Source organism: Chiloscyllium punctatum, chromosome 17 (genome assembly GCF_047496795.1).
Source record: "Chiloscyllium punctatum isolate Juve2018m chromosome 17, sChiPun1.3, whole genome shotgun sequence".
NCBI classification, from domain to species: domain Eukaryota; kingdom Metazoa; phylum Chordata; class Chondrichthyes; order Orectolobiformes; family Hemiscylliidae; genus Chiloscyllium; species Chiloscyllium punctatum.
Genome location: NC_092755.1, coordinates 77,034,342 through 77,054,976, shown reverse-complemented (window position 1 = coordinate 77,054,976; position 20,635 = coordinate 77,034,342). Strand labels below are relative to the sequence as shown.

Genomic DNA, 20,635 nt, shown 5'->3' with positions numbered 1-20,635 from the left:
AACACTTTTATTTAACTGCAGTTTACAGTTTTCAGAATCCATTGTACCTCATGGAATTTGTTACTTCTACATTTTTAGACAGATATGATTACATTTTGTCAACTAACTATAGTGCCATTTATCTGTACAATTATCTTTTTAAAACCTTGTTAAGTTCTAACACGAGTTTAAACAAAATGAAGTTTAAAAATTGAAGTTTTGTTTATTGATCGAAAGTACTAATTTGGCTACTCTTGCCACTGGACTAGAAGGTTGTAGATCCAGTCACTTGAGTTCAGAATCTATGTTGACATTGCAAATGTTTTACCATTTATTCAGAATGTTGCAGTGTCACAGATGCCTTTTTCTAATGTGACATTAATCCAGGACCCAATCTTGCTTAGGTAGACGTAAAAAATCCCTTTTCACTATTTTGAAAAGGAATAGGAAAGCATTCTATAGAACATAAAACATAGAAAAATACAGCGCAGTACAGGCCCATTCGGCCCTCAATGTTGTGCCGATCCAAGCCCACCTAACCTACACTAGCCCACTATCCTCCATATGGCTATCCAATGCCCGTTTAAATGCCCATAAAGAGGGAGAGTCCACCACTGCTACTGGCAGGGCATTCCATGAACTCATGACTCGCTGAGTAAAGAATCTACCCCTAACATCTATACCTACCACCCCTTAATTTAAAGCTATGCCCCCTCATAATAGCTGACTCCATACGTGGAAAAAGGTTCTCATGGTCAACCCTATCTAAACCCCTAATCATCTTGTACACCTCTATCAAGTCACCCCTAAACCTTCTTTTCTCCAATGAAAACAGCCCCAAGTGTCTCAGCCTTTCCTCATACGATCTTCCTATCATACCAGGCAACATCCTGGTAAATCTCCTCTGCACCCGTTCCAGTGCCTCCACATCCTTCCTATAGTATGGCGACCAAAACTGCACACAATACTCCAGATGCGGCCGCACCAGAGTCTTATACAACTGCAACATGATCTCAGGACTCCGGAACTCAATTCCTCTACCAATAAAAGCCTGTACGCCATATGCCTTCTTCACCGCACTATTTACCTGGGTGGCAACTTTCAGAGACCTGTGTACATGGACACCAAGATCCCTCTGCTCATCCATACTACCAAGTATCCGACCATTAGCCCAGTACCCCATCTTTTTGTTACTCTTACCAAAGTGAATCACCTCACACTTAGCTACATTGAACTCCATTTGCCACCTTTCTGCCCAGCTCTGCAGCTTATCTATATCCCGCTGTAACCTGACACATCCTTCCTCACTGTCAACAACTCCACCGACTTTCGTATCATCCGCAAACTTACTCACCCAACCTTCTAGCCCCTCCTCCAGGTCATTTATAAAAATGACAAACAACAATGGTCCCAAAACAGATCCTTGCAGAACACTGCTAGTAACTGCACTCCAGGATGAACCTTTACCATCAACTACTACCCTCTGTCTTCTTCCATCCAGCCAATTCCTAATCCAAACCTCCAACTCACCGTCAATGCCATACCTCCGTATTTTTTGCAGTAGCCTACCAAGGGGAACCTTATCAAACGCCTTACTAAAAACAATTTACACCACATCTACCGCTTTCCCCTTGTCCACCTCCTTAGTCACCTTCTCAAAGAATTAATTCTCTGTGGTGCTATGGCAATATTTACCAATCAGTAAAAAATCACTTAAACAATTTGTCTAGTTGACATTATTTTGCTGTCTTTGCCAGCTTGCTGTGAGCAAATTGGCTGCCATGTTTCATATACAATAAAAATGGCTGTTCTTAAAATAACTTAATTGGCTGTGAAGCATTTTGGGACACCCTAAAAAGTTTTATACGAATGTGAGTATTTCATTCACACATCCTCAACCTTTCTTTGAGATTTCTTCACATAAGCAATGTGTTAAGAACTAAAAGGACAAAAATGAGATGTGATAGCTTGAAATCTCAAAACTTTATTTTTTTAAAATCCTTTCTGTTTACTTTAGCAAGAACAGGTTGACCTCCACAAACTGTTTAATAAGTATGTTCCTTACATCATTGAGATGATAGTGGAGGGAATGTTGGATGGCAGACAAGTGGAAAAGTTAAAAACAATTGTACCTCAAACAGAATTGAACATGGTAAGGAGTGCTCATAGTAAACTATTTAAGGTGAAAATATTTATAATAAAATGTATTGAAAAGAATGATCTTTTATGCTAGGAATTAGAGGAACCAATTAACAATTCAGTTTATTTTACTTTGAAATGAATATTATTGTAAATAAATTTATATTAAATATAATTTCTTAGAATGATATTGTAAAACACATAACATGAAAGTATTTCTGTCAGAAAATTCTGGTATCCATCACTTTTCTCCTATCAGGTAGTGATCTGTTTCTGTACTCAGGCTTTCATTGGTGAGTGGGCCTCCCCAGGACCATAGAATTAGAGATCTGTAAATATTGAACCGCTATTCAAAACAGGTCTGAGGCTGAGCCAAATAACAATAGACCGGTCAGTCTTACTTAGTCTGACCTTACTAGAATCAGTACTAAACTATTGGATTAACTGTAATTTGGAAAGGCACAGATTAATCAGGGATAGACAGGTAAGGAACGATTGTGTCTTACTGACTTAATTGCATTTTTTGAGGAAGTAACAAGGAGGATTGATGTGGGTAGAGCAATGAACATTGTCTATCTGGTCTTTGGTACCGCAATTTAGCAACATCCCACATGACAAACTGTTAAGAAAAATTAAAACCCATGGGAAACAGCAGAATGTGGTGAGTTGAATTCAAAATTGGATTATTGAAAGGAAATAAAGGATGATGTGTGATAACGTGTGGAGTGAGTGGAAAAGTGGCAAATGAAATTCAATCCAGAGAAGTGAGAAGTAGTGCAATTGAGGAGAATAAACAAAACAAAGGAATACAAAAAAAAACTGGAGGGTGTTGAGAGAGATAAAATATTAGACCTAAGAGTGCATGTTAACAGGTAATAAGACAGCTGGATAAGTTGGTAAAGAAAGCGTATGGGATGCTTACTTTCATTGGGTGAGGCATTGAAATGTAAAATCAGGGTTGTAATACTGGAACTATACAAAATACTTGTTAGGCCATAGCTGGAGCTTTCTGTACAGTTTTGGTCACCACATTGCCGGAAAGACATAATTGTTCTTGAGAGAGTATAGAGGGGATTTACAAGAATGTTGGCATGGCTTGAAAATTATAGCTTTGAGGAAAGATTGGATAGGCTAAGGTTGTATTTCTTAGAAGAGAGGAGGCTGATGTATCCATTACAATATCCAAAATAATGAGGGGCTTGGATAGAGTGGACAGAGAAGAAGGTTTTCCCTGAGTGGAGAGATCAGTTACTAAGAGGTGCTGAATTAAAGTGATTGGTAGATTAATTTGAGGGGATAGGAAGAAAAATGTTTTCACCCTGAGTGTGGTAGATGTCTGGAATTCAATGCTCAGTTTTGGGGTTGAGGTAGAAACCCTCAACTTATTAAAAAGGAACCTGGATCCTCTCCTGAAGCCCTGGAACCTGACCAGCCACAGACCCAGGCACTGGAATGTAGGATTAGAATGAGCAGCTTGTGTATTCAGCTCGAGCAGACCTGATGGACTAAATTATCATTTTCTGTGCCATAACTTTTCTACGGTTCTGTAGAAGCTGCTGACTAAGGGACACTAATGCTTCCCTGCTTCCTTGTTCTGCCATTGTTTGTTCACTAGAACCTGTGAGTGATGTTTCTGCTTAACTTTTGCCAAAGACACCACAAAAAAATGGATGGACCAAATTCTGACCATGCTATTTAGTCTTTCAAAATAGAGATGATTTAGAAAGATAAGATCAAAGAGGAAGGCATTGTTACTTTCTACTGATTTAAGAATGTGTTTTGCTAAAATAAATTCTATCATTACTCACTTTAAAAGTTAGTATTTTGAACAGGAAGGTATGCTCTAAGACAACCATCACTTAGAATAATTGTTCTTCAGGTGGTCCAGCTTGCTAGGATGTTGGACTCTTTCCTCGAGAAAGAGGTGGATAACTTTGACGTTCTAGAATGCTATTTTATTGAGGCGTTGTACTGCTCTTTGGGAGCATGTCTTCTCGAGGATGGACGGGTAAAATTTGATGATTATGTGAAACGCCTTGCCAGCATGTCAGCAGTTGAAGCCTCAAATACCCTTGCAGGGCCAGGAGAATTGCCAGGTAAGTTTTTGATCCAGTACTTTGTCTTTTCTGATCATAGAACATAGAACAATACAGTGCAGAACAGGCCCTTCAGCCCTCGATTTTGCACCAACCTGTGAACTATTCTCAGCTCGTCCCCCTACACTATCCATGTGTTTATCTAAGGATTGTTTAAATTTCCCTAATGTGGCTGAGTTGACTACATTAACAGATAGTGCATTCCACGCCCTTACCACTCTCTGAGTAAAGAACCTGCCCTGAGTAAAGAACCTGCCTCTGACATCTGTCTTAAATCTATCACCCCTCAATTTGTAGTTATGCCCCCTGTACATGCTGACGTCATCATCCTAGGAAAAAGACTTTCACAGTCTACCCTATCTAATCCTCTGATCATCTTGTATGTCTCTATCAAATCCCCTCTTAGCCTTCTTCTTGCCAATGAGAACAGGTTCAAGTGTCTCAGCCTTTCCTCATAAGATCTTCCCTCCATACCAGGCAACATCCTAGTGAATTTCCTCTGTACCTTTTCCAATGCTTCCATATCCTTCCTGAAATATGGGGACCAGAACTGTATGCAATATTCCAAGTGTGGCCGCACCAGCGTTTTGTATAGTTGCAGCATGATATTGCGGTTCCGGAACTCAATCCCTCTACCAATGAAACCTAACACACTGTATGCCTTCTTAACAGCACTATCCATTTGGGTGGCAACTTTCAGGGATCTATGTACATGGACTCCAAGATTCCTCTGCACATCCACACTACCAAGAATCTTTCCATTGACCCAGTACTCTGCCTTCCTGTTATTCTTCCCAAAGTGCATCACTTCACATTTAGCTGCATTGAACTCCATTTGCCACCTCTCAGCCCAATTCTGCAGTTTATCCAAATCCCCCTGCAACCTGTAACATTCTTCCACACTATCCACTACTCTACTGACTTTAGTGCCGACTGCAAATTTACTAATCCATCCACCTATGCCTGTGTCTAAGTCATTTATAAGAATGACAAAGAGCAGTGGTCTCAAAACAGATCCTTGTGGCACACCACTAGTAACCGGACTCCAGGCTGAATATTTTCCATCAACCACCACTCGTTGCCTTCTTTCAGGAAGACAGTTTCTAATCCAAACTGCTAAATCACCTTCAATTCCATCCCTCTGCATTTTCTCCATCAGCCTACCATGTGGAACCTTATCAAAGGCTTTACTGAAGTCCATGTATACCATGTCAACTGCCCTTCCCTCATCTACATGCTTGGTCACGTTCTTAAAAAACTCAATGAGGTTTGTGAGACACGACCTGCCTTTGACGAAACCATGTTGACTATCTGAAATCAAATTGTTGCTTGCTAGATGTTTATAAATCTTATCTCTTATAATCCTTTCCATAATCTTTCCTACAACAGAAGTAAGGCTCACTGGTCTATAATTACCTGAGACATCTCTACTGCCCTTCTTGAACAAGGGCACAACATTTGCAATTCTCCAGTCCTCTGGTACCAAACCTGTAGACAATGACAACTCAAATATCAAAGCCAAAGGCTCTGCTGTCTCCTCCCTAGCTTCCCAAAGAATCCTCAGATAAATCTCATCCGGCCCAGGGGACCTGTCTACTTTCACTCCTTCTAGAATTGATAACATCTGTTCGTAATTAACCTCGATCCTTTCTAGTCTAATATCTCGTACCTCATTCTTCTCCTCCAATATTCTCCTTTTCCTGTGCGAAAACCAATGAGAAATGTTTGTTTAGCACATCTCCGATCTCCACAGGGTCCCCACTCAACTTTCCACTTCTGTCTTTGATTGGCCCTATTCCTATCCTATTCCTATCATATAACTAGGAATTTAATGAGGAAAGATGTTGTGATGGCTCTACATTCTAATTATAAAGATTGCTATAAATCTGAAATCTTGTCAAAAGTAGTGTCAATCTTTTTGTTCGATGTTAGAGAAATTTGAAGAAGTAAAAACTGACGCAATCTCAGGACCAGATGACCCACATCCTAAGGTTCTAAAAGAGATTTTTGCAGAAATTCATAGTGCATTGATTGTCAATTTCCAATATTCCTAGATTTTAGAACATCTTCGGGAGTATGGCATGGTGGCTCAGTGGTTAGGTTTGCTACTTCACAGTACTGGGGCCTGGGTTCAATTTCATGCGTGGGCTGTGTGAAGTTTGCACATCCTTTCCATATATGTATGTGTTTCCTCTGGGTGCTCCGGTTTCCTCCTGCAGTCCAAAGATGTGCAAGTTAGGTGGATTGACCATGCTAAAATACCCATTGTGTCCAGGGATGTGTAGTTGGCCATGGGAAATGCAGGGTTACAGGTATAGGGTAGGGGGATGGGTTGAGGTGAGATGCTTTTTGACTTGTTGGGGCAAATGTCAAGATTAGAATGGTGCTGGAAAAGCACAGCGGGTCAGGCAGCATCTGAGGAGCAGGAAAATCAACATTTCAGAAACGGCATTTATGAAGAAAAACGGAAGTCTGCTGTTTGAGAAAGGGCAAATGAAAATAGGGAATTGCAGACCTGTTACAGTTAATCCTCTGTATTCGCAAAATCGTGCATTTGCTTATCCATGCCAAAAAAAAAGTCATAACAGAAATCAACATCCATTGGGCCAAATCACATACCGGAATATTTTTAACCATTTTAACCTATTTTAAATGAGCTCCGCACTCAAGAATTTCATCATTTGTGGGAGTTCTCAGGAACAAGTCCCTCATGGATATGGAGGAATAAGTGCATTCTGAGAGCAGTCATTCGGAACTTACATTATCTGCTGGAATCTGAAGTAAGGAAATATTAACAATGCACTTAGAAAATCATAGTATGATCAGAAAGAGAACCAGTCTAGCTTTATGAAAGAGAACATGTTCTTGACAAATTTGATTGAGTTCTTGAGTTGTAACTTTTAGGATAGATAAAGGGGTATCCATGGATGTGGTATAATAGGATTTCTAAAAAAGCATTCAGTAAGATGTCACCTTTAATAAGGGGTTAATATATAAAATAAAAGCTCATGGGTGGGTTGGTTGGAGAAGGTAATGTATTAGCAGGAATGGAGGATTGGTTCATGGACAGGGAGTAGAGAAGAAACAAGACACTTTCAGGTTGACAGGCAGTAACTAGTGCAAGGATCAGTGCTGGAGGTCAGCTTGTTACCATCTATATTTGTGACCTAAATGAAGAGACCAAAAGTAATATTTCCAAGTTTGCTGCTGATGCAAATCTAGATGGGAATGAAAACAGTGTGGATGACCCAAAGAATTTGAGCAAATTACCTAAGTGGACAATAAGGTGACATATGGAATATAATGTGGAGTTGTGAAAGATTTGCACTTTGATATTAAGAATGGAAAGCATAAAAGTAGTGGAACTTTTAAACGTTGATGTTCAGGGAGACTGTGCTCATATTAAGAACACAGAAAACCAATTAAGGAATCAAATATTAAGTCTTAGTTTTTTGTAATGGGATTACAATACAAGAATGAGGGAGTCTGCTACAATTACAAAGGATTTTCGTGATAACACAATAATGTATGGTTTTGGTCTCCATTTGTAAGGAAGGAAGCATTTACATTGGAGGCAGTTCAGCGAAGTTTCACTAGAGTAGTTCCTGTGAAGACAGGGTGGACCTATGATGAGAGGCTGAGTAAATTGTCTTGTAAATTGGCGGTAAGGAGGTACTTTGAAAGGACTTGACAGTCAAAACTGAGAGATTCCTTTGCTGAAAAATCTGAAACAAGGGTTCACAGTATTAGGATCAGGGAACCGTCATTTAGGACTGAGATGAGAAGTGTGTTCACTCTGGAAGTTTTTATCCTGGGGATTATGGGGTCTCCAACATTGACTTTATTTAAGGCTTGGATAGACAGATTTTTGGTCTCTCAAGAAACTGAGAGATATAGAGAGCAGGCAGGGAAGCGGTGTCATGGCAATATCTCAACCATGATCATGTTGAATGTTTGTCGACTCCTGATCCCATCTCTTATCTCTTTCTTGTCTTGTTGTGCAGTTAAGAAGTAGCTTGATTTGAATTTGTATTTAGTTAGACTGGTGTGCCTGTGTTGGCTCTTTAGCAGAGTTCCTGAAGAAGGGCTCATGCCCAAAACGTCGATTCTCCTGCTCCTTGGATGCTGCCTGTCCTGCTGCGCTTTTCCAGCAACACATTTTCAGCTCTTTAGCAGAGTTATCTGATTATCCTCATTCAGTAGCTTTTCCCTGAGAGGCCTGGAAATGTTTTTAAATTTCCTTCCAAAGTACAGTCAGGCAGTGTATTCCGAATCATAACAACCTGTTGCATAGAAACTCATGTCACCTCTTGTTCTTGCCAGTCACTTTAAATCTGTATCCTCTGGTTACTGACCCATCTCCCAATGGAAGGGTTTGCCTTATTGACTCTATAAAAATGCCTCATGATTTTGAACACCTCGATTAGACCTTGACTCTGCTCTAGAGGAAACAATTCCAGCTTCTCCACTCTTTTCATTGTACTTCATTGGCTGTAAAACTTGAGAAGTTGTGTGATCATAAAAAATACTATTCAAAATCAGGTATTTATTTCTGTGCATAGTTAAAGTCCTTTATTCTGATACAACTCTAGGACATCTTATCAACAGCTCCTCTAAAGTTTTGACATCCATCTTATAATTTGGTTTCTAGAAATGAGCATATTTTATAAAAGTTTAGCATAGTTTACTTGCTTTTCTACTTTATTGCAATTAATAAAGCCAATGACTCTATATATCTTTTTAATCACTTCCTTAACCTGCCCTGCCACTTGTTTACAGACACCCCACATGGACTATATTTTAAAGGGTGGTGTGTTTCCTCTCTGCGCCCCTACCTGTAATGGAAATCAAAAAGAAATGTAATTATTTATTGTATTTCATCTTAAACCTCTGACCAAATTTCTTTGCACATGCCTTCCTCCAAGATAACTTTATTTTCATAGTTGACATGGAACTGTGGAAAACTGTTGAGTTTTGATATTCTGTAATTTTAAGATTGAACTTCTATGTTTGTTGTAGGTCAGCTACCAACTCTCTATGACTTTCACTTTGATGATGTGAAACTGAAATGGGTTCCATGGACCAATCTTGTGTCCAAATATGTCCATGATCCTCAAGTAAAATTTATAGATATTCTTGGTAAGTTTTTGTCTTTATGAATTGGGGACCCAGTTATGTAATGTGTTTGATAGTAGACGATCAGTGTAGGGCCCAGAATTCTAGGCTGAAAGACTATTCAATCTGCAATTGTCAGGTTCCAATGTAGGACAGTTTTTGGTAACTTAAATTAAATGCTGAGTAGGCATCAGCTGAAAAGCAAACCCAGTACATCACCAATTGGCTATTGTCCCCATACTCAAACACAGGAAATGGAAAACCCCCACATAGGTATTCTGAGTTGGGGCTTAGGAAGGTGTTGAGTTTGGTTGTAACACTGGTTACACCTGACAATTTAAAAAGATGTCTAGATATGTCTTGTCTTTAAATAGCGGGACAAATCCAAACAACAGCAAAGTGACGTAGGTTTTATTCACAGTACTATCAAACAATGCTTACACAGCAATAATCCACTCATCTTTGATCAATTTGCTAACTCAGCTCCAAAGCTCATTACAGCCTTGGAACCAAGTGTTGAATTCCAGAAATGTGGTGAGAATGACTGCCCTTAATTATCATAGAACATAGAACATAGAAAAATACAGCGCAGTACAGGCCCTTTGGCCCTCGATGTTGCGCAGATCTAAGCCCACCTAACCTACACTAGCCCACTAGCCTTCATTTGCCTATCCAATGCCCATTTAAAGAGGGAGAGTCCACCACTGCTACTGGCAGGGCATTCCATGAACTCACGACTCGCTGAGTAAAGAATCTATCCCTAACATCTGTCCTATACCTACTACCCCTTAATTTAAAGCTATGCCCCCTCATAATAGCTGACTCCATACGTGGAAAAAGGTTCTCATGGTCTACCCTATCTAAACCCCTAATCATCTTGTACACCTCTATCAAGTCACCTCTAAACCTTCTTTTCTCCAATGAAAACAGCCCCAAGTGCCTCAGCCTTTCCTCATACGATCTTCCTACCATACCAGGCAACATCCTTGTAAACCTCTTCTGCACCCATTCCAGTGCCTCCACATCCTTCCTATAGTATGGCGACCAAAACTGCACACAATACTCCAGATGCGGCCGCACCAGAGTCTTATACAACTGCAACATGACCTCAGGACTCCGGAACTCAATTCCTCTACCAATAAAAGCCTGTACGCCATATGCCTTCTTCACCGCACTATTTACCTGGGTGGCAACTTTCAGAGACCTGTGTACATGGACACCAAGATCCCTCTGCTCATCCACACTACCAAGTATCCGACCATTAGCCCAGTACCCCATCTTTTTGTTACTCATACCAAAGTGAATCACCTCACACTTAGCTACATTGAACTCCATTTGCCACCTTTCTACCCAGCTCTGCAGCTTATCTATATCCCGCTGTAACTTGACACATCCTTCCTCACTGTCAACAACTCCACCGACTTTCGTATCATCCGCAAATTTACTCACCCAACATTCTAGTCCCTCCTCCAGGTCATTTATAAAAATGACAAAACAGCATTGGTCCCAAAACAGATCCTTGTGGAACACCACTTGTAACTGCACTTCAAGATGAACCTTTACCATCAACTACTACCCTCTGTCTTCTTCCAGTCAGCCAATTCCTAATCCAAACCTCCAACTCACCCTCAATGCCATACCTCCGTATTTTTTGCAGTAGCCTACCATGGGGAACCTTATCAAAAGCCTTACTAAAATCTATATACACCACATCTACCACTTTACCCTCGTCCACCTCCTTAGTCACCTTCTCAAAGAATTCAATAAGGTTTGTGAGGCACGATCTGCCCTTCACAAAACCATGCTGACTATCCTTGATCATATTATTCTTATCAAGGCACAAAGGAAAATATTTCTAGTTATTGGAAGCCAAGGACATTTCTGCAATTGCTTCTCAAGATGGTGTCCTAGGATCATTCATCTTCAGCCGCTTCATCAGTGATTCCTGACGAAGGGCTTTTGTCTGAAACATCAATTTTCCTGCTCCTCCGATGCTGCCTGACCTGCTGTGCTTTTCCAGCATCACTCTAATCTCCAGTATCTGCAGTACCCACTTCTGCCCGCTTCATCAATGACCTCCCCTCCATCAAAAGATTATATTTGGGGATATTTTCTGATGATTGTACAGTGCATTTGTAACTCAGATCCTGAAGCAGTCCATGTCCATATGCAGCAAGACCTGGACAGTGTTCAGAGGCTTTAACCTGACAAGCAACAAGTTACATTTGTGTCCAGTGAACGACAGGTAATGACTATATCCAGCAAGAGGGAATCTAACGATTTCCCCTTGACTTTTAATGTCATTCCATCATTAAACCATGGGAATTACCATTGACCAGAAATCTGATCATCTGAATGCTCCCTTCCAAACCACACACCATCCTGACTTGGGATAATACCACCATTCCTTCAGTGCTGTGAGTCCCCAATAAATCATGGATGTATCTACACCACATGGACTACAACAGTTAAGGCAGGCAAGCAGTTTACCAGTATTACCTTGTCAAAGGCTATTAGGCGAAGGCCGTAAATGTTGATCTCACCAGCAACATTCACATCTTATTAATGATTTAAATTAAAACACAGAAAGGAGTTTTAATCAGTCTATAGCTGTGTTCTGCATGTCCTGGTAGTACTTGATGAGCACAAATAAGGTTAATTGTTAAAATTCTATAAAGATACTTTCCATTTTGGATTATAAGAGGATTATAGTAATGAATTTTGGGATATAGATCTATTTTGCATGAACAATGCAGTTTATTTTAGAAATGCTGATCCCTATGAGAGTGCCTAAATAGAGTCTTCAAAAGAATTAGATTTAGAATATAGAAGCTGACTGAACTAGGACAGGCAGATATAATTTAGTGGCCATTTATCCCTTGCTTTTATATTTCCATTATATAAATTGCTATGTCAGCATTTATAGTGGAATCTGGTATGTAAACCTGTCACACGCTAATTTGTTTCCGTTCTTCCAATAACTGCACTGCAATCACTGGGGCAGACGTTAATTATCATTTAGACATAAACATTTCTAAGAGGAAAAAATTGACAGCAAGGACAGCAATGTAACATGCTAATATATGTAAATATTGAAATAAACCAATGTACTTTGCTATATTAAACTGTGCAAAATAATTTCTAGTTCCTACTGTCGATACAACCCGTATCAGTTGGCTACTTGAACAGATGGTGAAAATTAAACATCCTGTGTTACTTGTGGGAGAATCTGGTACTTCCAAGACTGCTACAACACAGAATTTCCTTAAGAATCTCAGTGCAGATGTCAATGTAAGCGCCAGTGTGTAACTGCTTTCTTGTTACTTTATTCTTTGCAAGAGAGGAGTTTGCAGTGGGTTCTTCCAGAGTTCAGTATTAGGACCATTGCTTTACTTGTAATATATAAGACCTGGACCTAGGCATGGGATGTGCAGTTAGCAATTTATTGAATATGGACAATACAAAAGTTAACAATGTAGTAAACAGTGAATTGCATAAGGGCAGACTTGATGAGGACACAAGCAGACTCTTGCAATGGTCAGTCTCATGGCCGATGCAGTTTAATATGATAAATGTGAAGTCATACACTTGGGGAGAAACAACTCTGAGAGACAGAATGATATAAATGGGATTATTCCATGGGAGAAGAGGTGCAAAGCCGATAGGGACTGGGAGTGACTATACACAAATAGTGGTGGTATAACAGGTTGAACGTGCAGTTGAAAAAGTGTATGAGGCACCTGGCTCTTTAATTAGGGCAATTGAATATAAAAACAAGGTCAACATGTTAAACCTTTATAAATCACTGGTGAAGCTTCACTTGGAAAATTGAACACACTCTGGGCATCATACTTTGGGAGGGAAGCAAAGAGGGAAGATGTTTGTATGTAAGATGGTACGATCCTGGAGAGAATGCAGAGTAATTTTAACAGCCATATACCAAAGGTGGAGGCATTCAGTTGTATGGAGAAATTGGAGAAGATAGTTTTTTTTTCCCCTTAGAGCAGCAAAGATTAAGAGGTAACCTAATAGGCGGTGCTCAAAACATTGAGGAATTTTGATCAAACAATGAGGGAGAAACTAATTCCTTTGGCAAATGGGTTGGTAACCAGAGAATAGAGATTTTAAACAAATAACAAAAGAATAAAACGGCTGTTAGGAAACTTTTCTCAGTACAGAGGGTTGTTAAAATCTAGACTATACTACCTGAAAGAGGGATGGAACCACATTCCAGAAGAATTTTCAAAAGGCAGCTGGATTTCTGGGATTAGATGGAAAAAGCCTGGTTAGAATATAGAACATTACAATGCAGTACAGGCCCTTTGGCCCTCGATGTTGAATTGACCTGTGAAACAAATCTGAAGCTCATCTAATCTAAACTATTCCATTTTCATCCATATGTTTATCCAATGACCATTTAAATGCCCTCAAAAGTTGGTGAGTCTACTACAGTTGCATGCAGGGCATTCCATGCCCCTACTACTCCCTGAATAAAGAATCTACCTCTAACATCTGTCCTATATCTATCACCCCTCAATTTAAAGCCATATCCCCTTGTGCTTGCCATCACCATCAGAGGAAAAACGTTCTCACTGTCCATTCTATCTAATCCTCTGATTATCTTATATTTCTCAATTAAGTCACCCCTCAACCTTCTTCTCTGTAACGAAAATAGCCTCAAGTCCCTCAGTCTCTCCACATAAGACCTTCCCTCCATACCAAACAACATCCCAGTAAATCTCCTTTGAAACCTTTCCAAAGCTTCCACATCCTTCCGATAATGCAATGACTAGAATTCACACAATACTCAGCAAGTGCAGCCGCACCAGAGTTTTGTACAGCTGCAACATGACCTCGTGGGTCTGGAACTCAATCCCTCTTTTAACAAAAGGCAATACACCATATGCCTTCTTAACAACCCTTTCAACCTGGGTGGCAACTTTCAGGGATCTATGTGTATGGACACTGAGATGTCTCTGCTCATTGACACTAACAAGAATCTTACCATTAGCCCAGTACTCTGTATTCCTGTTGCTCCTTCCAAAGTGAATCACCCTACACTTTTCCACATTAAACTCCATTTGCCACCTATCAGCCCAGCTCTGCAGCTTATCTTTGTCACTCTGTAACCTGCAACATCCTTCGGCACAATTCACAACTCCACCGACCTTACTGTCATCTACAAATTTGCTTACTACAAAAATGACAAACGTCCTAACATAAGCCTCCGCCTTCCTCTTGACGTGAGATTCAAATTCTTTAGTAAACCACAGCTCCCTCGCTCGACCACTTCCTCCCTGCCTGACAGGTACATACTTAACAAGGACATGCAGTAGTGTTCCCCAAATAAACTCCACATTTCAATTGTGCCCATCCCCTGCACTTTCCTTCCCCATCCTATGGATCCTAAATCTTGCTTAATTGCATCATAATTGCCTTTCCCCAACTACAACTCTTTCCCTGCAGTATATACCTATCCCTTTCCATCGCTAAAGTGAATGTAACCGAATTGTGGTCACTATCACCAAAGTGCTCACCTACCTCCAAATCTTACACCTGGTCTGGTTCATTACCTAGGATCAAATCCAATGTGGCCTCGCCCCTTGTTGGTCTGTCTACATACTGTGTCAGGAAATCCTCCTACACACATTGGACTAAAACTCACCCATCTAAAGTAATCCAACTATAGTATTTCCAGTCAATGTTTGGAAAGTTAAGGTTAAAGGTTGTGGGACTAAATTGGACAACTCTGTAATGAACTGCTACAGGCACAGTGGGCTGAATGGCTTCTTTTTGTGCTGTAAGATTCTATGATTCTCCCAGTCTTCCTGCGTGACCTTTTCTGAATATCGTTGGTCATTTTTGAATGGAGCATTGGATGCTCTGGGAAGCTAGGGAGGAGATAGCGGAGCCATTGGCCTTGATTTTTAGGTCGTCGTTGTCTTCAGGAATAGTGCCAGAAGACTGGAGGATAGCGAATGTGGTCCCCTTGTTCAAGAAGGGGAGCAGGGATAGCCCGAGTAACTATAGGCCAGTGAGTCTCACTTCTGTTGTGGGCAAAGTCTTAGAGAGAATTGTAAGGGATAGGATTTATGAACGTCTGGATAGGAATAGTGTGATCAAGGATAGTCAGCATGGTTTTGTGAAGGGCAGGTCGTGCCTCACAAACCTTATTGAATTCTTTGAGAAGGTGACCAAGGAAGTGGACGAGGGTAAAGCAGTAGATGTGGTGTATATGGATTTTAGCAAGGCGTTCGATAAGGTACCCCATGGCAGGCTAATGCAAAAACTACGGAGGTATGGCATTGAGGGTGCATTAGAGGTTTGGATTAGGAATTGGCTGGCTGGAAGGAGACAGAGGGGAGTAGTTGATGGTATAGGTTCATCTTGGAGTGCAGTTACTAGCGGTGTTCCACAAGGATCTGTTTTGGGACCATTGCTGTTTGGCATTTTTATAAATGACCTGGAGGAGGGGCTTGAAGGCTGGGTGAGCACGTTTGCGGATGACACGAAAGTCGGTGGAGTTGTGGACAGCAAAGAAGAATGTGGCAGGTTACAGCGCGATATAGATAAGTTGCAGAGCTGGGCAGTAAGGTGGCAAATGGAATTCAATGTAGCTAAGTGTGAAGTCATTCACTTTGGTAGGATTAACAAGAAGATGGATTACTGGGCTAATGGTAGACTACTTGGTAGTGTGGATGAGCAGAGGGATCTTGGTGTCCATATCCACAGATCTTTGAAAGTTGCCACCCAGGTAAATAGTGCTGTGAAGAAGGCATATGGTGTACTGGGCTTTATTGGTAGAGGAATTGAGTTCCGGAGTCCTGAGGTCATGTTGCAGTTGTATAAGACTCTGGTGCGGCCTCATCTGGAGTTTTGTGTACAGTTTTGGTCGCCATACTACAGGAAGGATGTGGAGGCATTGGAACGAGTGCAGAGGAGGTTTACCAGGATGTTGCCTGGCATGGTAGGAAGATCATATGAGGAAAGGCTGAGGCACTTGGGACTTTTCTCATTAGAGAAAAGAAGGTTTAGGGGAGATTTGATAGAGGTGTACAAGATGATTAGGGGTTTAGATAGGGTTGACAGTGAGAACCTTTTTCCACGTATGGAGTCAGCTGTTACTAGGGGACACAGCTTTAAATTAAAGGGTGGTAGGTATAGGACAGATATTAGGGGTAGATTTTTACTCAGCGGGTTGTGAGTTCATGGAATGCCCTGCCAGTAGCAGTGGTGGACTCTCCCTCTTTATGGTTATTTAAGCGGGCATTGGACAAGCATATGGAGGTTATTGGGCTAGTGTAGGTTAGGTAGGCTTCGGTCGGCGCAACATCGAGGGCAGAAGGGCCTGTACTGCACTGTATTTTTCTATGTTCTATGTTCTATGTTCTATGATGTTGAGGGGTGACCTTATAGAGGTTTATTAAATCACGAGGAGCACAGATGAGGTGAAGAGCAAAGGCCTTTTCCCTCAGGTTGGGGAGTTCAAAACTGGAGGGCATATTTTTAAGGTGAGTGGAGAAGAATTTAAAATGGACCTGAGGGGCACCCTTTTCACACAGAGGATAGTTCGTCTGTAGAATGAGCTACCAGAGAAAGTGGCATATACAGGTACAATTACAACATTTACAGGATATTTGGACAGGTACATGAATAGGAAAGACTTAGAGGGTTACGGACCAAATGCAGGCAAATGGAACGATTTGTTTGGGAAACTTCGTTGGACCAAAGGGTCTATTTCTGTGCTTTATAACCGACTCTATGACTTCAAGGAGTTTCAAATATGTTTCTTGATCATTCAGCTATTGTTGACAATCAACTTCTCATCTCGTACCACCTCAATGGATGTCCAAAGAAACCTTGAGGCAAATGTAGAGAAACGAACCAAAGTTACCTATGGACCACCTATGGGAAAGCGTCTGTTAGTCTTCATTGATGACATGAACATGCCACGGGTAGGTGGATGTGTATTTGTTACAAATTAGAAAATTAATAGATTTTTTTTCTAAACTATAATTTCCCTTACCATTGTAGTGATTATTCCATATTACAGCATAGAACAGCAGGAAATAGTAAGGGTGTACAATAAAAGTAAACTGTCACATAGATAAAACCCGAGAATATAACAAGTAGCAGAAATGTGACATTGAGTACTTTGAGCCCTCTCTGCCATTCAATGAGTTTGTGGCTGATCTTCAACTTATACACCACTTTTTCGTTTATTCCCTTATTCCTTGATGCTTAAGTGTATTCCTCATCATCTTAGTCCTAAATGCTAAGCAGTTTAGAAGAACCAACTATCAGCAGTGACCTACTCACTGACACTTAATTTGGGTCTTCCAGGACCACTTAGCTCCTGACCTCATTACAGTTTTAGTTCAAACATGGACAAAAGAACTGAATTTGAGAGGTGAGGTGAGAGTGACAGCCCTTACATCAAGACTGCATTTGACCCAGTGTGACATTACTGAGACTGTGCAAAACTGGAATCAATGGGTATTAAGGGAAGAACTTTCCATGAGTTGGAGTCATATCTGACACATAGGATTGTGGTTGTTGGAGGTCAGTCATCTCAGCTCCAGAACGTCTCTGCAAGAGTTCCTCAGGGTAGTGTCCCAGACTTAACCATCTTCAGCTGCTTCATCAATGACTTCCCTTCAATCGTTTGCAATCTGCACAAATGCCATATCAGGATTGATCTCTTTTTGACTCCCGCAGCACACTTGGGCTCGCTTGTGTCTTATACATTTGGCATTATCACTATTTCGGATCATGCTCCAGTTTACCCAGTGGTCAATAATAAGGACACCATAGTAGGTTCGGGGCACAGGTGACTGGATCCATTCATCCTTAAGGATAGCAAGTTTCTCGAGTACTTTTCCAATGAATTCAGGGCTTTCTTAGACATAATTCAGGCTTGGCCAGTAATTCATCCATTCTCTGGGAAACTGCTAAAGCATATGCCACGGTGTTAGTTATTTCCAATTCTGCCATAAGAAGCGGCAGAAGGGTGAGCAGCAACGTTTGCTCAAAACACGATTGAAGACAGCCAAGAAGGCGTACTTTGATAGGCTCTTGCTGACTAAATTACGGAGGATCACAGTGCTTCAGTCCATACTGAACTCCATGCTCACATAGAGAGTCAAGAAGGAGCTTACTTTTGCAAAACAAAGGTTATTTGAGCTTGGTGATAAACTGGGCAAGTACTTAGCCCATCTTTCCTGGAAAAGAGTGCCCCTCAAGTCATCACCTCGATCAGGGAAGGTACTGGAAACCTAACCTGTGATTCTAAAAGCATTAATGTGGCATTTCAGAGATTTTACTCCAAATTTTACCAGTCTGAAAGTTGTGAGGATGGACGGGCTGGGATGGAGTCCTTTTTCATGAATTTGGATCTCCCAGGTGTAACCCCGAACAAGAGTCTGTCCTTAATGTCCTATTGTCAGAGCAAGAGGTGCAGGAGGCCGTGTGGCAGCTCCAGAGCAGAAAGACACCTGGTACTGACGGCTTTCCCAGTGAATTCTAGCTGATCCCACCCTCTTGCCACATTGTCGTTCTTAGCTGTACCATACATAGATGATAATTGATAGCTGACAGGTAGATACAATTCCTACAGTGAAGGAAGGTTAGTGGATTATTAGTGTAATTCAGTGGGTGTTCTTCCTGTTGTCAAGCTAGCTCTGCTTCAGAGTGGCATTCTGCTGCTTTCTCTGGCAAGCCAGGAAAGTACAGAGACCAGTAGAACATCCAAACTAGGCCAAGAGGTTCATGATAAGGAGACCGTAAATGGCGTTCCAAAGCACACGGGACAATGCATCAAGTCTTGCACTAAGGGCAACAGAAATAGGTACCAATGCTTGACATAGAATGCTTGACATTTCAGGGAAAGGTCCACTTCTGAAAACAGTGACACCAACAATGATGAAAGTAGAAATAATAGTTATTTCGAAAACATTTTATTTCTTGGGATGTGAATGTTGCTGACAGGGCAGTAAGACCATAAAAGGTAGGAGCAGAAATTAGGCCATTAAGTCTATCCAGAGTGCTCTGCCATTCAATCATGGCTGATAAGTTTCTCAACTCCATTCTCCCACTCGCTCCCTGTAACCCCAGATCCCCATGGTACTCAATATATCTATGTCAATCTTAAATATACTCAATGACCTGGCCTCCACAGCCATCTGTGGCAACAAATTCCATAGACTCACCACTCTCTCACTAAAGCAGTTTCTCCTTATCTCTGTTCTAAAATGTCTTCCCTTTACTCTAAGGCTATGCCCTCAGGTCCTAGTCTCTGCCATCAATGGAAACATCTTCCCAATATCTACTCTGTCCAGACCACTCAGTTTTCTGTATGTTTCAATTAGATACCCCCTCATCCTTTTAAACTCCATCAAGTGGACCCCATCCAGAGTCCTCAAACGCTCCTCATATGTTAAGTTTTTCTTTCATGGTTCCATTCTTATGAACCTCCTCTGAACATGCTGTAAGACCAGTACATCCTTCCTGAACTATGGGGCCCAAAACTGCCTACAGTATTCCAAATGTGGTCTGACCAGAGTGTCAGAAGTACGTCCCTGCTTTTATATTCAAGTCCTCTTAAAATTAATGCCATCATTGCATATGCCTTCCTAACTACTGACTCAACCTGCAAGTTTACCTTGAGAGAATCCTGGATTAGAACTCTCAAGTCTCTTTGCACTTCAGATATCTGCATTTTCTCTCCATTTAGAAAATGGGGGAATAGAATCCCTGCCTCTGTTCTTCCTACCAAAGTGCATGACCTCGCACTTTCCCATGTTGTACTCCATCTGCCACTTCTTTGCCCATTCTCCTAAGCTGTCCAAATCCTTCTGCAGCCTCCCCGCCTCCTCAATGCTACCTGTCCCTCTACCTGTCTTTGTATCATCTGCAAACTTAGCCAGACTGCCCTCAGTTCCTTCATCTAGATCGTTAATGTATAAAGTGAAAGGTTGTGGTCCCAATATTGAGCCTTGCAGAACACCACTTGTCACCAGCTGCCATCCTGAGAAGGACCCTTTTGTCCCCACTCTCTGCTTACTGCCAGCCAGCCAAGCTTCTATCCATGTTAGCATCTTGCCTCTGACATCATGGACCGTTATCTTACTCAGCAGCCTCCTGTGCAGCACTTTGTCAAAGGCCTTCTTGAAGTCCAGACAGACAATATCCACTGGCTCTCCTTGGACTAACCTCCTTGTTACTCCCTCAAAGAATTCTAGCAGATTTGTCAGGTATGACTTCCCCTTGATGAAACCATGCTGATTTTCCCTATTTTACCATACACT

At 41.2% G+C, this 20,635-nt stretch overlaps 1 protein-coding gene across 1 annotated transcript in view; it reads left to right on the top strand.

Moving 5' to 3' along the window:
• dnah10 (dynein axonemal heavy chain 10) overlaps positions 1-20,635 on the top strand; it is a 320,465-nt gene that overhangs the window by 192,086 nt on the left and 107,744 nt on the right. The window contains exons 43-47 of the mRNA XM_072587595.1: positions 1,997-2,131; positions 3,998-4,214; positions 9,234-9,353; positions 12,475-12,620; positions 17,132-17,284. Coding sequence (XP_072443696.1) covers positions 1,997-2,131; positions 3,998-4,214; positions 9,234-9,353; positions 12,475-12,620; positions 17,132-17,284 — 771 coding nt within the window. The remainder of the gene's footprint in view (positions 1-1,996; positions 2,132-3,997; positions 4,215-9,233; positions 9,354-12,474; positions 12,621-17,131; positions 17,285-20,635) is intronic.